General features: G+C 34.3%; 1 protein-coding gene across 26 annotated transcripts in view; it reads right to left on the bottom strand.

The window, feature by feature from the left end:
* Positions 1-22,675, bottom strand: part of PCM1 (pericentriolar material 1) — an 87,777-nt gene that overhangs the window by 13,555 nt on the left and 51,547 nt on the right. For 12 of the 26 annotated variants that reach the window (XM_075997340.1, XM_012785022.3, XM_075997342.1 and 9 more), the window contains 9 exons: positions 18,206-18,370; positions 15,533-15,589; positions 12,679-12,851; positions 11,833-11,964; positions 7,961-8,081; positions 7,383-7,538; positions 6,641-6,777; positions 5,481-5,615; positions 2,082-2,279 (listed from right to left, as the gene is read on the bottom strand). In XM_075997340.1, coding sequence (XP_075853455.1) covers positions 2,082-2,279; positions 5,481-5,615; positions 6,641-6,777; positions 7,383-7,538; positions 7,961-8,081; positions 11,833-11,964; positions 12,679-12,851; positions 15,533-15,589; positions 18,206-18,370 — 1,274 coding nt within the window. Of the gene's footprint in view, positions 1-2,081; positions 2,280-5,480; positions 5,616-6,640; positions 6,778-7,382; positions 7,539-7,960; positions 8,082-8,135; positions 8,999-11,832; positions 11,965-12,678; positions 12,852-15,532; positions 15,590-18,205; positions 18,371-22,675 lie in introns of those variants that run through there. The other 14 variants (XM_075997346.1, XM_075997347.1, XM_075997351.1 and 11 more) reach the window with 5 other exon arrangements.

The raw sequence follows: 22,675 nt of genomic DNA, 5'->3' as shown, positions 1-22,675 counted from the left end.
ATACACTTAGGTAGGTATTCAGTAAACTTTAAACCATTATCCAAAGAGCTGAATGCTTTCTTAAAAATGTAAATTCAGGCCGGGCGCTGTGGCTCACGCCTGTAATCCTAGCTCTTGGGAGGCCGAGGCGGGCGGATTGCTCAAGGTCAGGAGTTCAAAACCAGCCTGAGCAAGAGCGAGACCCCGTCTCTACTATAAATAGAAAGAAATTAATTGGCCAACTGATATATATATAAAAAAAAATTTAGCCGGGCATGGTGGCGCATGCCTGTAGTCCCAGCTACCCGGGAGGCTGAGGCAGAAGGATCACTCGATAAATAGAAAGAAATTAATTGGCCAACTGATATATATATAAAAAAAAAAATTAGCTGGGCATGGTGACGCATGCCTGTAGTCCCAGCTACCCGGGAGGCTGAGGCAGAAGGATCACTCGAGCCCAGGAGTTTGAGGTTGCTGTGAGCTAGGCTAACGCCACGGCACTCACTCTAGCCTGGACAACAAAGCGAGACTCTGTCTCAAAAAAAAAAAAAAATGTAAATTAAACTCTTTTATTTAAATCTTTTAAAAAATAAAACAAAACCAACACTGTACACCTGAGTACTCCTTGGCTATCCAACAAGTGTCTCAAACTTACCAAGTCAAAAACAAAAATCTTGATTCCCTTCTTTCCAAGCCCCATCCTCCCTCAGTCTTCCCAACCTCAGTAAATCACACTTCATGCCTCAGATGCACAAGCCAGAAAATTAGGAACCAGCCTTTGCTTGCTATCATTAACCACATATTAATTATTGACTCAATTACACTAATTACATTAACCACATATTAATTATTGACTCAATTACACTAATTACATCAGTGTTGCACAGTAATCTAAGACATTAAATTATCATTTATTACCTGGACTACTGCAACAGCCTTACAACTGGTCTCTTTGCTTCTATCTCTACTCACCCACAATCTCTGTTCAATATGGTATCCAGACAAATCTTTTAAACTGCACATGAGATTATGTCATTCCTCTATTTCAAACTTTCCCATGGGTTTCGATCATACTTAGAATAAAAGGCCCTTCCCACAATTTCTTAGGCCCCATAATTTGACTTTACCTACCTCTGTTACCTCATCTCTTACACTTTTAGCATGTAATGTGTTCCTGCTCTCCTCGGCTTTCTATTCTCCAAACTGCTCACTCCTGACTTAGAACCTTTACACTTAGTTTTCTCTACATGGAATGTTCTTCCCTTTATTCTTAATTATGAACTCCTTGTCTTTCATGTCTTAACTCATGTTTCATCCCCTCAAAGAGCCTCATGAGACTATCAAAGTAGATTGAAAGGAGACTGTTTTCTGATCACTTATTATGATACATTATTTTCCAATCATTTATTATGGTATTATGACATTTTATTTTCCTCAAGTTCTTAGCAAAGGTTAAAATTATCCGAAATTAATTTACTTATATCTAGAATATAAACATCATGGTTAAATGTGGAATAGATAGCTTGACTTCGTCTACTTTGATTCTAAGGAAGAAGGGCTATCTTTTTCTGTCTGGGTCTTGGCTTGCTTTCCCTCTCATAAAAGAGGGTCAAGAAAAGGGTGCAAATCTAGGGGAAAAGCCTGCTGGTACGCTTCAAGTTTGGGGAAACAAACTCACCAATTTCACATGTGATCAAGACTAATTTGACAATGTTGCAACCAAATTCCTAATTAATAAACAAGCATGTGTGTTGGCTGGGAGTGACCTCTGGGTAATATATGTTTTCAGAAAATATATATGGCAGGCAGCAGGAGCCCAGTCCTCCTCTCCTAAGGCCTGAATAAGGTACAATAACGTGAACTGGCTGACACCATACATTTAGCATTAATTCTGGTCTGTATTCCTGATCTTTAGCCACTGTTGTTATTCCTCAGATTCCATATGTGGCTAGCACATGTACTAATTTACAATCTGATTGATTACTAAAATTAACTTACTTTTGCTGAGGTACAATATGATTATAGTTATTATTAATAATGATCAAGAACTATACGTATGTGCTAATTATCCTAAAATCAAAATGGATATTATTTATTATTACCTCTTTGGCATAACACTGTATCACTCCAGCTGCTTCTATTTTCCTTTTGCATCTCTGTTTAACAGTTATACTATTATTATCCAAATCTTGCATGAGCTTAAAGAAAGCCAACTCATTAAACAACACTTCAGATATCTCTACAAGAAGATCTTCTCCACAGTCTTTCAGTTTTCTGCCAGCAAATTTTGCCAGTGAATCCTATTCAAAGAAGACCAAATGAGTTTAAGATGATAGTAAAATTCAATTATGGGTAGAGCAATGCAGACGATTAACAATACCTATGTAGAGAAAAATAATTTTATTACTTTTAAGTATTGAAAAACTTAAAACTAATGGCTAAGATTACTAAGGAAAAATAGGTTAATAATACTAAAGAATATTACTGTATTACTAAGCAGGAATCTTGCCAGTTCTGCTTAAAAAGCATATACACCACGGAAAGAAAAGAATATACATGGTCATCCATAAGCTTAGCCTCTACTTAATATAATTGCTGGGCATAAATGAGTAAGACAGGGGATTCCTAATCCCAAGAAAGTTTCCATACAGTACAGTAATAAGTGATATGAGAGGAAAATACAAAGTCTTCCATATCTAAATGGCACCAATGGAGTACTTTTAAAGGTACTTGTTTCACATAAGTCAACCAGTCATTCTAATTTAAATTTTTCCTCAGAATCAATTTAAAAGTAAACTTTAGCTCTATTCAAGTTGAAATAAAGAATCACATAAAAGAAAAGAAAATTTCAAGATCCTCTAAATTTATTGTGCCAAGGGGGAAGTGAAATCCTGGAGACTGAGTAGCATGTTTGCAACTTCTGTTTCTTAGTTTGTAAATTAACTCTCTTTCCTCATTGTTCTTGTTCTGTAAATATTAATAACTCGGAGAAACCAGAGACCAGACCTCCCCCCCATTCTAATCACTGATCTTTGGTAAAGATTAACTACCTCCTTTATTGTCCTATACCTAACTCAGACAAGATGGCACAAAAGCCCCATGACTGTTGCATCTTTGGTGTGCAATGTTAAATATACCTTTTCCAAAAGAAAAAGACCACTTCAACTAATCATATCGTTGTAGCTATGCATTAAGCCTTACATAAAAAGATGTTGAAATTCTGTTATGCTTCCCTAAACACTGTCTACATAAATGATCCCAAACGTCTACACTTTGGAAACATCATCTTCCATTCTTTGGAATTATGCTTCCCAGGTGGCTTTCCTCAAACTCTGCGCATAAATAAACTCTCTTTAAACTAGATTCTGACCCTTTTTATTATTCCAAATTGACAATCATCAAATAAACAAGTCTATTATATTCTACAAATTATTTTTATAAAATCACTTCTTTTCTTTCTTCCTAAAAATATGGACTATGCTATTTAGAAAACAAGCAAACAACTAGCAAACAAGCCTGTCCCTCTCTCCTGTCAAAAGACTAGCTTAGGCTGGGCGTGATGGCTCACGCCTGCATGTAATTCTAGCACTCTGGGAGGCCAAGGCAGGTGCACTGCTCAAGGTCAGAAGTTCGAAACCAGCCTGAGCAAGAGCGAGACTTTGTCTCTACTATAAATAGAAACAAATTAATTGGCCAACTAAAAAATACATAGAAAAAAATTAGCCGGGCATGGTGGCACGTGCCTGTATTCCCAGCTACTCTGGAGGCTGAGGCAGGAGGATCACTTGAGCTCAGGAGTTTGAGGTTGCTGTGAGCTAGACTGACGCAACAGCACTGTAGCCCGGGCAAGAGAAGTGAGACTCTGTCTCAAAAAAAAAAAAAAGGACTAGCTTATCTAGTACAACCATAGGAAGAAGTACATATGCTGGATGCTTGGTGAAAAAAAAATGCCTGAACAGTTTTCAGAAGGAAAAATGTAGACAACAGTAATTTAAGCTTTAGCTCATAAAAACTTTTCAATATTCTGGGCAATATTTAATGAAAATTAACTTTATTTTATTCTTCAAGTATGTCCCCTGTGAAAATATCAGAATGGAGTAAAAGGAAAGCAGTCAAACTTTCTTAGACTTTTATGTCTGAATTAATGCTTTGAGATCTGCCCACAATTATGATTAACAGCAGGTAAAACTGAGGAAGGGCTGCTTGGATCTTGATAAAAAAATAAATTATAAATAATTTCTCTTTCAGCCTCATTCTAAAATGGAGTTACTTCTTTCTATAGGAATAAACTAGCTAGTAAAACTTATAAAAATACATTTATGTAAAAGTTATTCTAAACATTTCTAATACTTCAGATATTTCTACAAGATCTTCTCCACAGTCTTTCAGTTTTCTGCCAGTAAATTTTGCCAGTGAATTCTATTCAAAGGATTCCTACAACGCACAATACCATCAATGTCTTACATTCCTTATGTGTTAGTAGTATTAGATTAAATAAAGTGAGGACAAGTTAGGAACTAATATTGAACAAATACTTTAGTCTTAATACTAACAAAATGGAAAATTATACTGACAGAAATTTGCATCAAGCCTAAGTTTTAAAACAGTTAGTTGACAGTGATAATACTGTATCTCAAATCAGTTTTAAACATAGAAATAGAAAGCCAATGTTTCATAAGAAAATTCTGTAATATAGATGAAAAGAAAAATGTATCATCTAATTTAGAACAATAATATACATCACTGAACTATCTCAATGGGAAAATATTCAGGTAAATATAAAGGTAAAGATATTGTCATATGAGGTAAATAAGGTAACCTTACTTAACACAGGATCTCTCAAACTTGCCATTATTGACATTAAAGGCCTGATAATTCTTTGTTGTGAGGTACTGTCCAATGTACTGTAAAATATTTAACAAGATGCCTAGCCTCTACCCATTAAATGCCAGGACCTGCCCTTCCCTATTTCCTCCCTACCTCCTTCCATCCCGTTTTCTGTGATAAACTAAATGTCTGCACACAGTGCTAAATGTCTCCTGGGAGGCAAAATCTCCCCTAGCTGAGAACCACTGCCTTAATATAATTTAAGATTACTGTTACAGCTTAAAAAGTTTCTACAATTAGTAGCTGGTTTCTGGCTTCCGAAATCTCCCAGATTAGTCAAAAATTATTTTAGAAAAAGTCACAGAATACTTTGTAAATATTTCAAACTTAAAATGATCTCATTAGGTAGAAGAAAAATCAAACCAATCAAATTTTTAAGAGTTGAGACATGTCTTAGAGATGATCAAGTTATATGAAGATACAGATAAGTCCTAATATAATTTTTTTTACCCAATTAAAGTACTAACCTAAAAAGTATTAAAATATCATCCCAAGTGGATACTAGATTGCATGTCTACCCGAAGAAATTGTGTAATGTCAGAAAATGGCCCACCACCAAAAAAACCCTAACCACATGGTACATATTGGTAAGTCATAAATGTATAAACTCTTACCTGTAATATACTTCCAAGTTGTTTATGAAAAAACTTTACAAACTCTTTGCTCTCATCATTTTGCTGGGTAAGGGTCAAAACCATGCGTCTTACTGAAGTTAAAAGCTGAGAAGAGCATACTTCATCCATGTGCTCCTGAGAAAAAATCCTTGTTGGTTAGGATATAAACTTACTTATTATTTAAAAAATATTAATTCATATAATATGAAATTTTATTTTTCTTGCATAGATGCTTCTCAATTTTCAAATATATGTTTAGAAATATATGTTCATAAGATAAGCCAGATTCCCACCCCTATACATATTGACAGAGGTTTGACAATTCTGACACACCAGAGAATAGCCAGTAAAAGATGTGGCTAATCCAATACGTTTCATCACTTCCTTTTTGTACCTTAAGGAGAATTACCCATTTCTATTTTGCCTATCTTCCTGTTTGCAGTTCACTTAATTTCAACTACTCTTACAACCATGTACTTTCTACCAAATTCCCTATTATCTTCTAACTAAGTTTCTCAACCTCTTTACCACTGATGTCCTGTGCATTGTAGAATGTTTAGCAGCACCCTGGCCTCTAAACTCTAGATGCCAATAACACCAGCTCAACCCTCCTCCACACACCATCTTGACAACTAAAAATGTCTCTAGATATTATGAAATGTCTTGAGGATCAACATTATCTCCTAACTTTCGTAACAAACCACTTGAGACAAATCTCTTTTTAATCTTCCTTTAGAAGAATGTGTGAACTATAAAATAATCCAAATCATGGCTAACTTTTTGAGGTGAGTCTATAAATAATCTATATTAAGTAATCTCAAGATTCTAATCCCTCTTCTGCTATTGAATTCATTTAAGCCAATTCTATAACGTTTTCTCAGTTCTTTTTCCCCCACTATTCAAACCTACAAAATGATTTAGAAAGAAGTTTATGGTATAGTAAATGAGAAAAGCAGAACATGCATTTATGTGTACAAAACAGTACAGAAAAGCTCAAGAAATGCTGGTAGGGCTATCGCTGGGTAACAAAATTATGAGTGATTTTCAGTTTTTTTTCCTTTTGTTTACCGGTATTGTCAGAATTTATTACAATGAAGTCTTTTATATAAATCAAAAAACAAAACACAGAAAGTTTATTTCTTTAAAAAATTAATGCTTACCTTCAAAAAAGGAATAACTTCTTTCATAATTGCTTTAATTTGCCGGTCCAGCTGCTGAGTATCAATTCTAGGACACGGGACAGTAGAAACTTCACTTACAGGTGGTTGTGAACTATGATTTTCAATAACAGGAGTTTCTATTTTTAAAAAGAAAATGATACATTAGCAAAAACAAAGCCTATGACATTATACATATGCCCTTATGCAAAGCTTTAACTACTATATTCTGATGATTTTATGCTAAAATACAAATAAACATTTATGTAGTTTTATTACCTCTAACAACTAAAAGAAAGCAGTAATAAAACTACTATTATATATCAAGTAGGGTTTTTAATTTTTTACATGGAATTATGATTACTACTTCTAATCAATAAAACAGACACCTTCTTTTCTTTTTTTTTTTTTTTTTTTTTTTTTTTGAGACAGAGTCTCGCTTTGTTGTCCAGGCTAGAGTGAGTGCCGTGGCGTCAGCCTAGCTCACAGCAACCTCAAACTCCTGGGCTCAGGCGATCCTCCTGCCTCAGCCTCCCGAGTAGCTGGGACTACAGGCATGCGCCACCATGTCCGGCTAATTTTATATATATATATCAGTTGGCCAATTAATTTCTTTCTATTTATAGTAGAGACGGGGTCTCGCTCTTGCTCAGGCTGGTTTTGAACTCCTGACCTTGAGCAATCCGCCCTCCTCGGCCTCCCAAGAGCTAGGATTACAGGCGTGAGCCACAGCGCCCGGCCCTACCTTCTAAATTATTAACTGTAGTGGCGGTAGCACCATCTTCATCCTCAATAATCCTGCAGGTGCATCTCATATTTGAGTTACTTTCAGCTTCAGTCTTCATACGCTCATATTCTCTCATTCTGGCTAATGCTTGATCTAAGTGAATCACAGTATTACCTGCATTCAGAACAAAAATATTTTAGAATATGTAAAGCAGACTTTTTCACATATTCATCAAAACGTATTAGTAAAAAAATAATGTCACAATGTAAGGAAGGGAAATTTGCTTTGACAAGTTCCAGATACTACTCTAATTGGGCATTTCGTATACATTATCATATGTATATATTTTTCACAAGAACATAGCAGGGTAGATAATGTCCCCATTTCGGTAACATATGCAGAGTCAGAAAGGTTAGATGGTTGGGCCACAGTAAAAGAGTTGACAGAATATTCTTGAATTTAGACTGATGAACACTTAAGTCCATGTTCTTTCAATCATACCTTGCCTTTTTAGACTTTTGTTTATCAATGCAATTCAAAGACCATACTGGATCAACTTAAAGTCGTGTTTTAAGGTTATACAAAATTCTGCTTACCTAGATCATCTGTTGCAAAAGGCTCGAAATTTGAAGATACAGACATGACACTAGTATTATCAGCATCATTTTGTTCACTTATTTTATTTGTTTCTCTTTCAAAGTTCTTCTCAAAAGTTTCCTAAGTTATAGTAAAATAAACAAATAAAAAATCACTAATATTTCTTTTAAAAATTTTATAATATTAAGGATCTAACAGGGAAACTAAGTATTTGCATAAAACTATACGCCTAAAAGAGATATTCATAAGTTACATGTGTATTCCATCCAAACAAGATTATGATATAACCAAAGTTATTAAAGGTTGAATACAGTCACAAAGAACACAAAAATATTAAGTAGCCTTGCAGAACATTTGTCATTATGTAGTTTAAAATATACACAGCCAGCTAATGATTAAATTCTAAATTGGCAAATTTTACATTTTAAGTTATTTCTATACCCTCATGGACATTCTGCTATCTCCAAACCCTAATAATAATGTACCTTTGTATATATACCTGGTTATCTCATATCAGAACAAAAACATGACATCATTCATATTTTTTTAAAAATTAACTTTATTGAAATATAATTTATATACAATGCACCATATTAAATGTACAGTTTGATGAGTTTGACAAATGTGTACACTCATGTAACCAGCTTCCCTAAAGATAAAGACCATTTCCATCAGCCCAGGAAGTTTTTCACAACTCTCTACAGTCAAGCTCGACCATACCCCACACTCATGATTGCTATCACTGTAGATCAGTTTTGCTGATTCTAGAACTTCATATAAATGGAACCACAGTATATGTTCTTCAGTGTCTGGCTTCTTTCGCTCAGTACTGTTTCTGAAATTAATCCATGTTGTTGTGTGCTTCAGAAGTTCGTTATGTTTAATGGCTGAATAGTATTCCATTGTATGGATATACCACAGTTTATCCATTTATCTGCTGATGTTCCAGTTTGAGGCTATCATGACTAAAGACGCTATGAACATTAGTGTACAAGTATTTTTGTGCACATATGTTTTCATTTCTCTTGGATGAATACCTAGAAGAGAAATTGCTGGGTCACATGTCAAGTTTATGCTTAACTTTATAAGAAACTGCCAAACTGCTTTCCAAAGTGGTTGTGCAATTTTTACATTCCCACAAGTAGTGTGAGAGTTCTAATCGTTCCACATTCTCACCAACATTTCTTATTGTCCATCTTTTTAACCATTTTAGCCATTCTCCTGGGTGTAAGCTGGTATTGTGTATGGTTGTAATTTGCATACTCATACATCTTGTTTCATGAAGCGCCTGTTCAAATCCCTTGCCCATTCTTTACTGAGTTGTTTGTCTTATATTTGAATTGTAAGAGTTCTTTATGTAGTCTGTATACCAGATATTTGTCAGATATATATACTGGGATTATGTTCTCTTAATAATATCTTTTGAAAAGCAAAAAGTTCTTGTTTTTGTGAAGTCTTAATTATTAATATTTTTCTTTTACATTTACTGCTTCCTATATGCTAGAAAATCTTTGCCTATTTCAAGGTAATGAACATTCCCTCCCATTTTCTTTTAGAAGTTTTCTAGTTTTAACTTTTATAGAACCTTAAGTTATTTCAAACTAATTTTGTGTATAGTGTGACATATAGTGGGAGTAGGAGGGAGTCTCAGATTTTGATAGAAAAATTTCACAATTATTTCTTTCCTCTAGCTATTGATCTTTTTAAGTATTCTATCTTTAAATATGAAATAAAAAATTTGTCCCTGATTAAAAAAGGAAATTCAGGCATTGGGGAACACTTTTTAAGAAATGGGCAAACCATTTTGTTGTTCCTTCAAGTAAGACTTGAATATAGATGTGCTTTTACCATTTTATTACAGTTAAAGTAGAGTATGCAAAGTGTTTTTTTCTTCTTCCTAAACTTCAGTTCCTCCACTCTGTCCTCAACTTGTAATTCCCAGATGCCCATTCTCACTTTCATTTCTCTCTTCCCTGAGCAAGACTTTTACATACCTTGAAATGTGTATATAAAAATCCATGAGTTGAGTTCAAAGGACCATGCCCTACAAGCACAAAAATTAGACTCTAGATCTATCCAATATGGTAACCACTAACCATATGGCTATTTAAATTAAATAAAATTTAAAATTTAGTTCCTTAGTCACAATAGCTGCATTTCACACGTTTGCTAGGCATGTGTAGCTAACAATGGCTACTGTATTAGACAGTGCAGACACAAAACATTTCTGGCACTGTAGAAAGTTCTACCGGACAGTGCTGCTCTAGATCTATGGGTATAGGCACTGGATGTTGTGCTGCTGCTGATGATCAAATGGCATTAATAAAGGGAAGATGGTGACATTAATGCTGAATTTAAGTTTTAGAAGAAAAATTAAAGAACTGATTTAGTTATTTAAAAATAATACTAAGTATAATTATTTATTTCAAATCCTTAATTATCCAGTATTATAGCATCTTTAAATTTCATTTAACTTTAAAACCTTCTCAGGTTAACTTTATCCTAAATTGTACCTCAATTTTCAAAATGTGCTACTGATGGTACAGACCAGTGTGCTCCAGTCTTTTAAAATAAATGTAAGTAATGCCGCCTATGTGAAACTTGGATAAAAGGGAAAGCAATGGAGTTAAGATTATAAATAACTGAAAAATATGTCTGAGAATGGAGACTGCTTATTTTCTTCCAAGTTATTTCACTGTCCAATAAATCTTAATATAACCTAACACATCTACTTTTTATTTATTCAGCTGAACTACATTTCCCACAACAATTAGTATACAATTTTTAATTAGTTATAACAATTAATCCAAAGGAACAATTATGTATATTAATTTATATAGGATACTGTAATGTCAATTAAAACTATGTAGTTTTTAGACATAGGTTTATGATCGGAATAGTACAGGAGTTAAAACCTAGTGGGAAAACATTTTAAGTAGAAAAGATGATATGGGGAAATATTGTTTTAAACATGAGTATAAACTAAAGAGCAAAAATTCAGAAATTCTAAGTAGTCATAAGGAAATTACTGTATCTGAAAGAGACAAGATCATCTTTTGAGAAAACACTTGTTTCAGAAAAAACTTACTGTGTTAACATTTCAACAATGGGCAAAAACACAGTAATATGCTTCCAACTCTCTACCTATAGCAGATATTTACTAATCAATATACTCTTAACCATCAATGTCTAGGTACAAGAGTTGTCATCAAAAAGAATGTATTTGCTTTCCCAGGACCATACACAATTATTTTATAATAAAATCAAGATCTTAACCTTTAAAAAGGTGATTCCCAAATCCTTAGCACATTATCTCCTCAGTATGCTAGCAGTTTTGTCATTCATTTAATCAACTATGTGATAGGTACTATTTGGAGGGCAAAGTTTACTGAATTTACCATTCTCCTCACCACTCTTCTCCATTTCCAGGTCCTTTATATTCCATTCAAAATTTTCTCCATCAATTAGAATACATCAAAATACTTTTTTTCCCTACATGAATTTTTTACCCAAAGACTTGATTTATCTTATATTTATTTATGTAAGGGTTCTTACTATGATTGTTGTGTGGTTTATTAAATATCTTGAATAAACATATGTTTATTAAAAGTATGTTAAGAATAAGTCCCTATTTTGAGCAATGAAAATATGACTTTTTTAGACCTCATAATCTATCACTATTTATACATTATTTTTGGTGTCTGCTACCATATTTTGATTGCATTTATACCTCGCCCTCAAAATAAAGTAATATATTATACCCAGCTTTTTAAAAGCTAAAAATCAAATATATTAGGTATACTCATAATTTGACAATAACCTATTTAACTTTTGTTTACTGCATACATTTCACTAATCATTGTCAGCTTACATCATCAGTAGTAGCAAGGCTCTCACTGGGAGTAAGCTCTGAGTTTGACGCTATCCAAGTACCAGAGTTCACTGACTTTACATTTTCTCCTCCTTTGTCATGGCTCTCAGAAATATGTCTGGATACTATATCCTAAATAAGGAAATAAGACAGTTATTTATACAAAACGTATAAAGCTAAATCACAAATTAATGGCACAAATTTAAAAGCAGAAGCAAATAGAAGAACAAATGCAGTATTTTCACCTAATAGGTTGACTGTGAGGAATGAACAACATTAAAGATAAAACATTGAAAATTGCACAAAAGGAGACTTTATCTAGAGCTTCTTAAGCTATACATGAAGTTTTAAATAAAATGTCAAGAAAGCACAAAGAAAATAAATCAAAATGCATATGAAACAAGGACATGCTTTTTTTTTTTTTACTTATTTTTTTTTTTTTTTTTTTTTTAGAGACGGGGTCTCGCTATGTTGCCCAGGCTGGAGTGCAGTGACTATTCACAGGCGCGATCCCACTACTGATCAGCACGGGAGTTTTGACCTGCTCCGTTTCCGACCTGGGCCGGTTCACCCCTCCTTAGGCAACCTGGTGGTCCCCCGCTCCCGGGAGGTCACCATATTGATGCCGAACTTAGTGCGGACACCCGATCGGCATAGCGCACTACAGCCCAGAACTCCTGGGCTCAAGCGATCCTCCCATCTCAGCCTCCCGAGTAGCTGGGACTACAGGCGCGCGCCACCGCGTCCGGCAAGGACATGCTTTAGTTTAAGAAAGTAACCTGGTATAATTTATAAAGAAGGTGATATCAAATAAGGGCAGAAAGCAGAATACTAGGTACCAGATACCTGCAATGCATATAAAGCCCTTTGTCTCAAGTAGTCTGTATTAAGTAGCTGAAGCTCATGGAACAGTTCAATAAGAAAATGTGGACGAGATTCATTTTGAGAAATTAATGTAGCTACTTCAGAATAAATAGTATCCCGCAATGCTTCAAACATGGAAAAATCACTCCCAGTTTCTGGAACATATTAAAAAACAGTATGTTAATATTGATGAAATACCTTCCTGACAATTTCTGTTAGCTTGCATCATTACTCTCAGCTTTAAATTACTTAAAAATCAGAACACAATTCTACTTCAGGGTGTTTTAAAAGTAGAAAAAGAAGTTTAAAGTTGCCAAGATAAATATAAATTTAAATTATCAAGATAAATATATTAAAGAAATACTGAAATGTATGAATAACATCACCTACCATTACTAAGGACCATGTTTATTTCTGGCCATATAAAATATATGGAAAATTTTACATACTTCATGGGAACAATCAGTAAAAATCTTTTAGCACTTGAATGAAACAAGCTAAGTGCAAATAATTTTTTTAAAATATGAACTTCATTATAGAAAAGTAAACTTGCTTATTTTTGTTAATGGTGAAAAGAATAAATTGAATGCTGTCAACGAAAGCTACTATTTTTAAGATCTACCTAGTTTGGTCTACAGACCAAATTCTCAAACTTCATCTATCATGCAGAAAAGTACTATGCTGACAAATAACTGAATATGTAACTATAACATAATAGGTCAATTTCACTATAGTGTATTTTCTACACACTCAGTGTAAATTGGAGAAGGCAGTGATCCAACAGAAGTTTTCAGTATCACAGAATCACTCCACTATTTAGCTACAATTTTGATATATGCATTTGTTGATAACACAGAATTATCATTCAAAGATATATAAGTCATACTGAATTTTAAGAACACAAATTGGGAACTGTTTCCATTTTGAGTTCTCTATGGAAAAAAAAAATCTCCAACCAGTTCTTGTAGCTATCAAATTCTGTAACTCTTCTAGAGCAATAATAGCAAACCACAAATCTAGGTACATAATTCAAGTTCCCCTGAAATCACTGTTAAGTTTCTAAGAAAGAAAATTTAAAAATTTTATATATTGCTCTCAGAAAGTGTACGAGGATCATAAAGATTTAATTCATTTTTGCAAGAGAAGGATAAAAAAATGCAAAACTTTCTACTAATTCGCTAAGTAATTTTACATCTTCAAGTCTTGATTTTCGCAAGCAGAAAATAACACTAATAATGTAAAATATTAATATGTAATAAAATATTAATTCTATACATCTTTTTTTTTTTTTGAGACAGAGTCTTGCTTTGTTGCCCAAGCTAGAGTGAGTGCCATGGCGTCAGCCTAAGCTCACAGCAACCTCAATCTCCTGGGCTCAAGCAATCCTCCTGCCTCAGCCTCCCAAGTAGCTGGGATTACAGGCATGCGCCACCATGCCCAGCTAAATTTTTCTATATACTTTAGTTGGCCAATTAATTTCTTTCTGTTTATAGTAGAGACGGGGTCTCACTCTTGCTCAGGCTGGTTTCGAACTCCTGACCTCGAGCAATCCACCTGCCTTGGCCTCCCAGAGTGCTAGGATTACAGGCGTGAACCACCGCGCCGCCCGGCCTTCTATATATCTTAATAAATAAAAATATGCAACTTCCTTATCTTACCTCAGTTATGAATTTAAAATGAAGTAATATATTAAAGTTCTCTTAGTAATTTTACAATGCTCAAATGTGATAAACTATTATAAAAATGACTATCATAAGCAGGAACAAACACTATCTCTGTAAAAAAACTCTATTCATAGGAAAAATTCAGATAAAAAGATATATTTCATATGCAAACTTTCAATTTATATACTATATTTCAAATATGTTTATTTTGAAGCTATAAGAACAAAGTATAATGACATCTTTAATATCTCTTTATGTGATAAAATTATCAACCCAAATTACATATCATTAAAAATTAAGTTTTTCCCAAACAATAAATTATTCCAAATACAAGCTTCATGCCCTAAATCCCCTTGCAGTCAAGAAGTGGAAAGTTTACACTAGTTTCTCCTTCTAAACTTAAATTGATTAGCTGTGGCTACAAAAATTCCTAATTTCAGTCAGATTTCTCTGATCTCATCTTGTTTTTATCTTATTTTTAGAGTTCTTTTTCTTTTGGAAGTGCCACTGATATATTTAGCTTTGTCAGTTCTGCGTCCTTGTTTTACTTCTTTATATTCCCCTAAAGATTCAAATAGGCTTTTATCTTTTAACTCATGCACAGCTGCAGGAGGAATTAAAAATAATTTACAATTCTAAATCATGCATGTTTAATGAAAATACATTTTAGATTAGAAACAAAAATACCATTTTGAAATCTTTGCAATTTTTCATGATCTTTATTTATCATAGTCTTTGCATATCATACTTGCTTTTGTTTGAAGGTTAATTGTTTTTATAGATGTTGACTGGAAACAAAAAATAACAATAATATAAAGATAACTGTATTTCTGTTTCTAATAAATATTAATTCTTTTAAGCATTTAATAAGAACAAAATAACAAATACTATATCATAAAAAAAGGTTTCTATTACCCTTATGAATATGTTGGTTAGGGCACATACACTAACAGAAAAGGAAAACAAGAAAAGCTGTCAATTTTGCCAACTGAGAATTATAAATGTAAGGCTTCAGAATTTTGAGTGAATTCTCTTTCACTTTTACAATAGTTACATAACGTATATATACTAAGCTAAATCTAAAAAAAAATCAGAACAATAAAACTAAAAATTTTAGGACCAATGGAAAAAAATTAACAAAAAGTGGACACCAAAACTAAGCAGATTGTTACCTGGCGCTTCATTGCATGCATTTCTGTTAGACTGCTGTAGTATTCTCCTAGCATGTGCTGTAGGAAAGGGCAGACATAGGATGAACATAAAATGTGTATGAGTAGTAAAGACAGGGTCTATAATATGAATAAGTGAATGAAAAAAAGAAAGAAGCAAATTTCTTCAGAATTGCTTGCCTGAACTAAATTTATCACAAAGTCCAGCCTATGTTCTATTTAAAAATAATCTCATCAAGAAAAAAACTCAAAGCATTTGCTACAAGTTTATATTAATGTGATTGACAACGACTAACATAATAAACTTCTATCATTTGTTTTTAGAAGCATATACATCAAGGTGAACCTCCCACAACTCCTAAGAGAGAAGATGACTGTATAATTTAATACTGTCAATCATACATGCTATACTCTAGTAATCATATATCAGGGGCAGAGTTACAACATGTTATGTTGTAAAGAATTTTAGGGTAATAGTTACAACTACTAAAAATAAATCTTTTTAGAATGTGAGTATGTAAATACACACAAATGTATTTACACTATTCAAACATTTTTTAATTCACCAAAATTCAATATTATATTTTTCCAAGTGACAGTAATAAGGTCTCAATTACTATGATCAATTATTAATTTTTTAAGTAATTGATTCTCGATTTATTAAACTTTTCAGTTTAATGCCATTCCCCAATCTACACTCAACTATTTATTCTAAGGTATCACTACTTGGTAAAGATAGTGAAAGTATATGAAAATTATAAAATTTTGGTAACATTCTAGGTTTGAGACAATAGGACTGACATTTTTGCCAAAAAGATCCTGAACTTTATAGGAGATCAGAATTCAAAGTTCAGCTCTACAATCTAGCAATCTGAGCTTGAGGAAATCATTTCAAAATACAAACAAATGTGATGTTTCTTTTCTGATTACAAAAATAATAACTACTCACTATAAAAGTTTGAGAAAGTATAGACAAATTTAAAGATGACAGAAACTACTATTAATTAACCCTTTGGTTCATTTTCTTCCAGTCATTTTTAATTCAAATTTTTGTTTATATATTAGAATTATATTGTTCAGATAACACTAAATCCCAATTTTTTTGTCCACTTTGGTTTCTTTAGAATAGATTCCTACAAGTAAAATTACTGGATTAAGGCATGACTTTTGAAGCCTTCCAGAAAAGTTCTACCAGTTTTTATTACTGGTTCTTTATGAGTGATGGAAAAAAACAGGTACCCTTCTCTGACCATGTTTCCTTATCTGAAAAATGGAAATAAAACCAACTCAACATTACAAGGTTCAAAAAAGATGTGTTGGTAATTTGTAAATAATACAGCATGATACAAATGGTAGTAGCTGTTATCATTTTCAACAATGGTCTTGACAATTGAGATTATCAGTCTATATTTACTGTCTCCCTCTCTATATTTCTTTCAGATGTATTTATTCTTTTTTTTTTTTTTTTTTGAGACAGAGTCTCACTTTGTTGCCCAGGCTAGAGTGAGTGCCGTGGTGTCAGCCTGGCTCACAGCAACCTCAAACTCCTGGGCTGGAGCGATCCTTCTGCCTCAGCCTCCCGAGTAGCTGGGACTACAGGCATGCGCCACCATGCCTGGCTAATTTTTTTTTTATATATATATCAGTTGGCCAATTAATTTCTTTCTATTTATAGTAGAGATGGGGTCTCGCTCTTGCTCAGGCTGGTTTTGAACTCCTGACCTTGAGCAATCCGCCCGCCTCGGCCTCCCAAGAGCTAGGATTACAGGCGTGAGCCACTGCGCCCGGCCTCAGATGTATTTATTCTTTATAAATCAGGAAGTACAGACACTTACTTGAACTAGAATGGTGGCAAACACACGATTCCATTCATTCAATAAACACAGAGAGCCTATCATGTGTCAGGTATTAAGCAGAAATTTAAGATACAAATATGAAAAAGTATTATCTGCTGCCAGGGGACTCAAAAGGGTGATACAGACACTTAAACAGGTAAATACCATATAATATGATACAGGCAACAAAATAGGTTTACACAGGCTACAATGAAAACAAAAAGGAGAAAAGAGAAGCTATTCCAGCTTGGATTAGAATGCAATTTCGAGGTTCTGGAATTAAAATTTTACTAATAGTCCAAAAGAGAAATGGGCTTACAAAGCACAAAAAAAAAAAAATTACTGAAGTAAAAACAGTGTGATAGCTATAAAAAATCTTCAGTGCCTCTGAAAGAATAAGGCTCAAGGCGGAGGGTGGTAAGAAATTAGTCTGGAGGGGCAAGAAGAAACAAAATCCTTGATGGCCACATATGTTACATTAAGGCATTTGGCCTTTATCCTGTAGGCATGATGAGCCAAAGATTTTAAGCAGGTGGGTAATATGATTTCACATCTAATTCTTATTCAGATAGATTTCAGAATTTCAAATTAGTTCCGTATTAATGTGAACTATCCTTTGTTTAGAAAGAATTTTATTAAAATGTGTTGAAAACTAGTATCACAAAAAATATTTCCAGTTTACATTTCTTAATGTCAATGAATGTGCACTGTAATCTCTACTATAAAATCTTCCACATGACACAAATGTGTGATAGACAAGTTTTAAAACTTTCTTTAATACAGCTTTTTAAATCTAAGATGAAAACCTCCTTAAATTAAGGCAAACCAAAAAAGAACATACCTGAAGATATTTCTGTAGACCTACTATGTTTTATTATTTTTTCCAGCTGTTCATGATTCTTTCTGCTGAATACTTTTGCTTGAACAGGCTCTTCAGTCTGGGCTGAATGTCTGTTCCTACTTTTGCAAGGTTCACATGTGCTAGACATACTGGCACTTTCATACCCTTGAGTAAAAAAAGTGACAACTGTTATCAGCTGCAACTAACTCAAACTAAAAGGGAAACTGACCATAGTGAAATAGTACAGGTGACTCAATTTAGAATGCTATAACGGCCTGGAATAAACAGAATACAAAACAGTAAATACTACGTCTTAGAGATATCTTTGCAATAACCTTTGGGTTATACCTTTGCAATAACCATGGGGTAACAGTAATAAATTCTAACACTTTGATTATCTTTGATTATCTGTCCTAATCTTTGATTCTCTGTCCTTATGAGTACATCCCCATTCAAAGTATATGACAGACCTTATATGACCCAAAATCTCTACTAGACTCCAAGTTAACAAGTTTTCAATATTAGGAAATACACAAAATTATCGTATTCAATCTACACAAATATCCATTGGGCATGGTGTGGTGGCTCATGCCTGTAATCCCAGCACTTTGGGAGGCGGAGGTAAGAGGATCACTTGAGGCCAGGAGTTCAAGACCAGCCTGGGCAACATAGCAAGACCCCATCTCAAAAATATATATATATGTGTATATATCCACAATAAAGAGAAGAGTAATGGGCATTAGTCAAAATGTCTGACACTCTTATACCTTTTATGTGACGTAAGTTGGTTTAAAATGTCTTATCCCACACATAGGTCATACATATATTCTACTACATTTTCCTTCTAAGTATTTTTTAATATTTATTTTGGTATAAAAGGTAGGAATTCAACGTCTTTTGTTCCATGTGTATAGTTGGTTATGCCTACCCTCTTCCCATTGAATTAAAATGCACATGGTCAATATGTTAAAGTCCTGTATTTATTGGGTTTTATTTTTAAACATTCTGTTTAACTTACCTATACCAATGCCATTTTCATTCTTTTAACCACAGATGTTATATAGTATGCTTAACCATTTGGCAAGGCAAGTCCTACCTAGCTTCACTTCTTGACTATTCTTGGATATTTGGTCTTCTATATAAGCTTTGAGATTTTTTTTTAAATTTTAAAAACAATCCCTGGGGATTCAAAATGTAATCAGATTAAAGTATTTATTAATTTGAGGAGAATTGATATTTAATAATTTTATACATTTCCACTTAAGAATATGGTTATGTTTTTACGTTTGTTTAATCTTCTTTTGCATTCTTCAAAAATATTTTATAGCTTTTTATAGACCTAGTACTTTCCTTGTTAAATTTACTCCTGAAGTTTTTTTCCCTTCAATATCTTTGAGTACTATTAATACCATGTGAAAGGACAGTCTTACTAACAGACTAACAAGGAAAAATAAATTTCTACCTGGCAGACGCTTAGAGTAGCATAAATCCTTTCTCTAAGGTTGGTAACATGAATATCTCTCCTACAGAGATGTTTACCTAACAGTTAAAGGAAGCTAAAATTAACAAAAGGAACATAAATCTCATTAACATTGAACATAAATTCTCATTAACATTCCAAAGGGAAAAGTAGTCTCCAGGAAAGGTGAGGAAAGGAAAGACAGTCTAACGGTCTTTTCGAGCTTGTTTAAATAGCCTTGAAGCATTCCTGGGCCAGCTGAGACATGAGCATCCCCCACCTTTTCAAGGAGAGATGACACCAGATGTCTCCCACTATTAAGAAGAATGAAGAAAACAATTCCTGTTATCAGCCTACTACATGAGACAGAAAAGGACAAACTCAGCAGTTTCTCAGCTGTCTTCTTTACTAATAGAGCAATCTTAACCAATCACCCCACCCCTCCTCAGCCTGCCTTAATAGAGTCAGAGTGGTTTGGCCTCCGGGCCAGCACCCTCTTTATTTTCTGGCGCTATGCCCTCCTCTTTGGAGAAGGAGTAAACAAACTTGGTGCTCTTTTCTATCCTAATCACTGAGAATTCTTTCTACCCGTGTGAATGGACAGACTGCACACCCTAACATTTGGCTACCCTTATTGGGACTGAGATATTACTTCTCTACCCCATATGGGGAGGGAAGCTGAGTCACTTCTCAACCTTCACATGAGGACCTCAATCTAAACTGCTCCCTCCCCTGAGGTACAGCTCTTAGGATTTCCTTTTCCTTGACTTAAATATCCTCTGGAACTTGGTGAGTCTCTTGAAATTCTGGGAATGGTCATATAAACAAGGTGGAAACTGCTTCCTTTTTGGTTTGGTCAAGGGAAAACTCAGTGGGTCTACGACTGGGGTGGGTAGCATGAAAGGATACTTCCCAGCCACTTTTGGGGTAGGGGGGCATTCCCCCCATCAATCTTCACTCAGAGTCAGGAATGCCTGGCTTTGGGGGAAAATCAGAAGGTTCATGTCTGGTTCAGAACTCAAGACACCTGTTATTTTGGCCAGCTCCAGGTCACGGTCTAAGGCTTCAGGGACACCCTATGTCTGGTCAGAATCCGCAGGTCATCTGAGTAGGGGATGCCTTCTCACGTTTCTGTCTTCTTCATATGACCATATCCCTAAAACATCCTTTTCTTTCTCCTAGTTGCCATCATGGGCAATGTTCAGCCGGCTTAACCCAAGGTCTCCCCACTGGCCTGACTCCTTTAGAATTTGAAAACCTTGGAACTCACTGACCTCTGTCCCAAACATTTAGTCTTCTGTTGTAATACAGCCTGGCCATAATACAAGTTACATGACCAGGAGGTGTGGCCTGAGAACAGATATCTAAATCATAACACCATCCTGCAACTTATTGCCATAGTTTGGCAATTGGTCAGAAGTTTCCTACATACAGGCTTTCTTTGAACTTGCTAAATATCCTGTTCTCCATTCTACTGTGTTTCCCTGAAAATAAGACAGGGTCTTATATTTATTTTTCCTCAAGACACCCTACGGCTTATTTTCCGGGGATGTGTTATTTTTTTTAAGTACAGTACAACAATCTACATTTATTCAAATATAGTTAAGTCATCTTCTTCTGGAACATCATCATAACTCTCCAAACCCTGAATTCCATCCTGAATTTCTTACGACTCTATTTCCTTTAGAACCATTGGCCAGGACCTGACAAGGGAGCCGACCTTGTTGGTGGGGCTGCCCGCACCTTTCCGGTCACCTTTGGGATAGTAGCTGTCACGATGGGGCAGATGAGAAGGGCTGCTCATCTTCTTTACCATTCTGTGACCAAATGCATGGGTTGTGCAGATATGCTGTGTAGCCATGCCCATCACTAGGTTTTATTTTCAAGGTAGGACTTATATTGCGCAAATGCCTAGAAATCCTGCTAGGGCTTATTTTATGGGTAGGTCTTATTTTCGGGGAAACATGGTAGCTGTCGTATGCTACTGCTTACTTCTATTTCTCTATCCCTTTCTTCTTCTGACACAGATGACATTTCTCTTTCAGCTCCCCGTTCTTCCTCCATACCAGCCCCCTCCTTCAGGGTCACCTGCTCCCCCTTTAACTCCTCCTACTTCTCTGCCTCCTGCTTTCTCTTTCTCCATCTCCACCCCTTTCTCCTGGCTTCTCTCCTTCTCCAATATTTATTTCAATTTATTTAATAATAATTCTAATTATTTAATTACTTGTCATAATGCTTTCCAAACAATGGTAAATAATGGTGGTGGTAGAGAGGGGAATCCCTGTTTAGTTACTAATTTTGATAGATATATCTTTGCAATATTTTCATTTACAATGGTGCTTGTGATTGACACTGGCTACCAGTCTATTATATTTAAATATTTGCCTTCTTAAACCCATTTTACTTAGAATTTTCATTAGGAATGACTTTAAATTTTATCTGATCTACTGTTATATTATATGACTTTTGTCCTTTTAATTTGATATAATAAATTACGTTGACAGATTTCCTGGTAACAAATCGTATTTCTGAAATGAAGCCCTAGTAACAAGTCTAATATTCTTACGATACAATGACAGATTTGATTTGCTAGTATTTTATTTTTACTTTTAAATTTATATTAGTGAGATTGATCTATTTTCTTTATTGAACTGGTACTTACTTCTCTTCTTTACCTTCCCCTATATAAAGATATTTATTCTGATTTATATCTTGTTTCTGTAGTTTTCCTCGGTTAGGACACACCAGTATCTTCTTTTCATCCTGACAGGTGAAGGGTCTCTTGACTGAATACAACATTCTGGAGTTATAGTCCTTTTTGGACTGTGTATGGGTCATTTCACCTTCCTCTACTTCTACTTGTATGATAAGATTGTCTAATGTAAGTCTGGTTCTTTTTCTTTGTATATAATTGTTCTTTTGTACAAAAGCTTAGGAAATTTTTACTTTAAGTCATTAATTTTATCAGACTATACATAGGTATTTGTGTTTTTCTCCCCCACTTCCCTCCT

This window comes from Microcebus murinus, chromosome 24 (genome assembly GCF_040939455.1).
Source record: "Microcebus murinus isolate Inina chromosome 24, M.murinus_Inina_mat1.0, whole genome shotgun sequence".
Classification (NCBI taxonomy): domain Eukaryota; kingdom Metazoa; phylum Chordata; class Mammalia; order Primates; family Cheirogaleidae; genus Microcebus; species Microcebus murinus.
The sequence above is the reverse complement of the archived record's forward strand: the minus strand, read 5'-3'. Positions and strand labels throughout refer to the sequence as shown.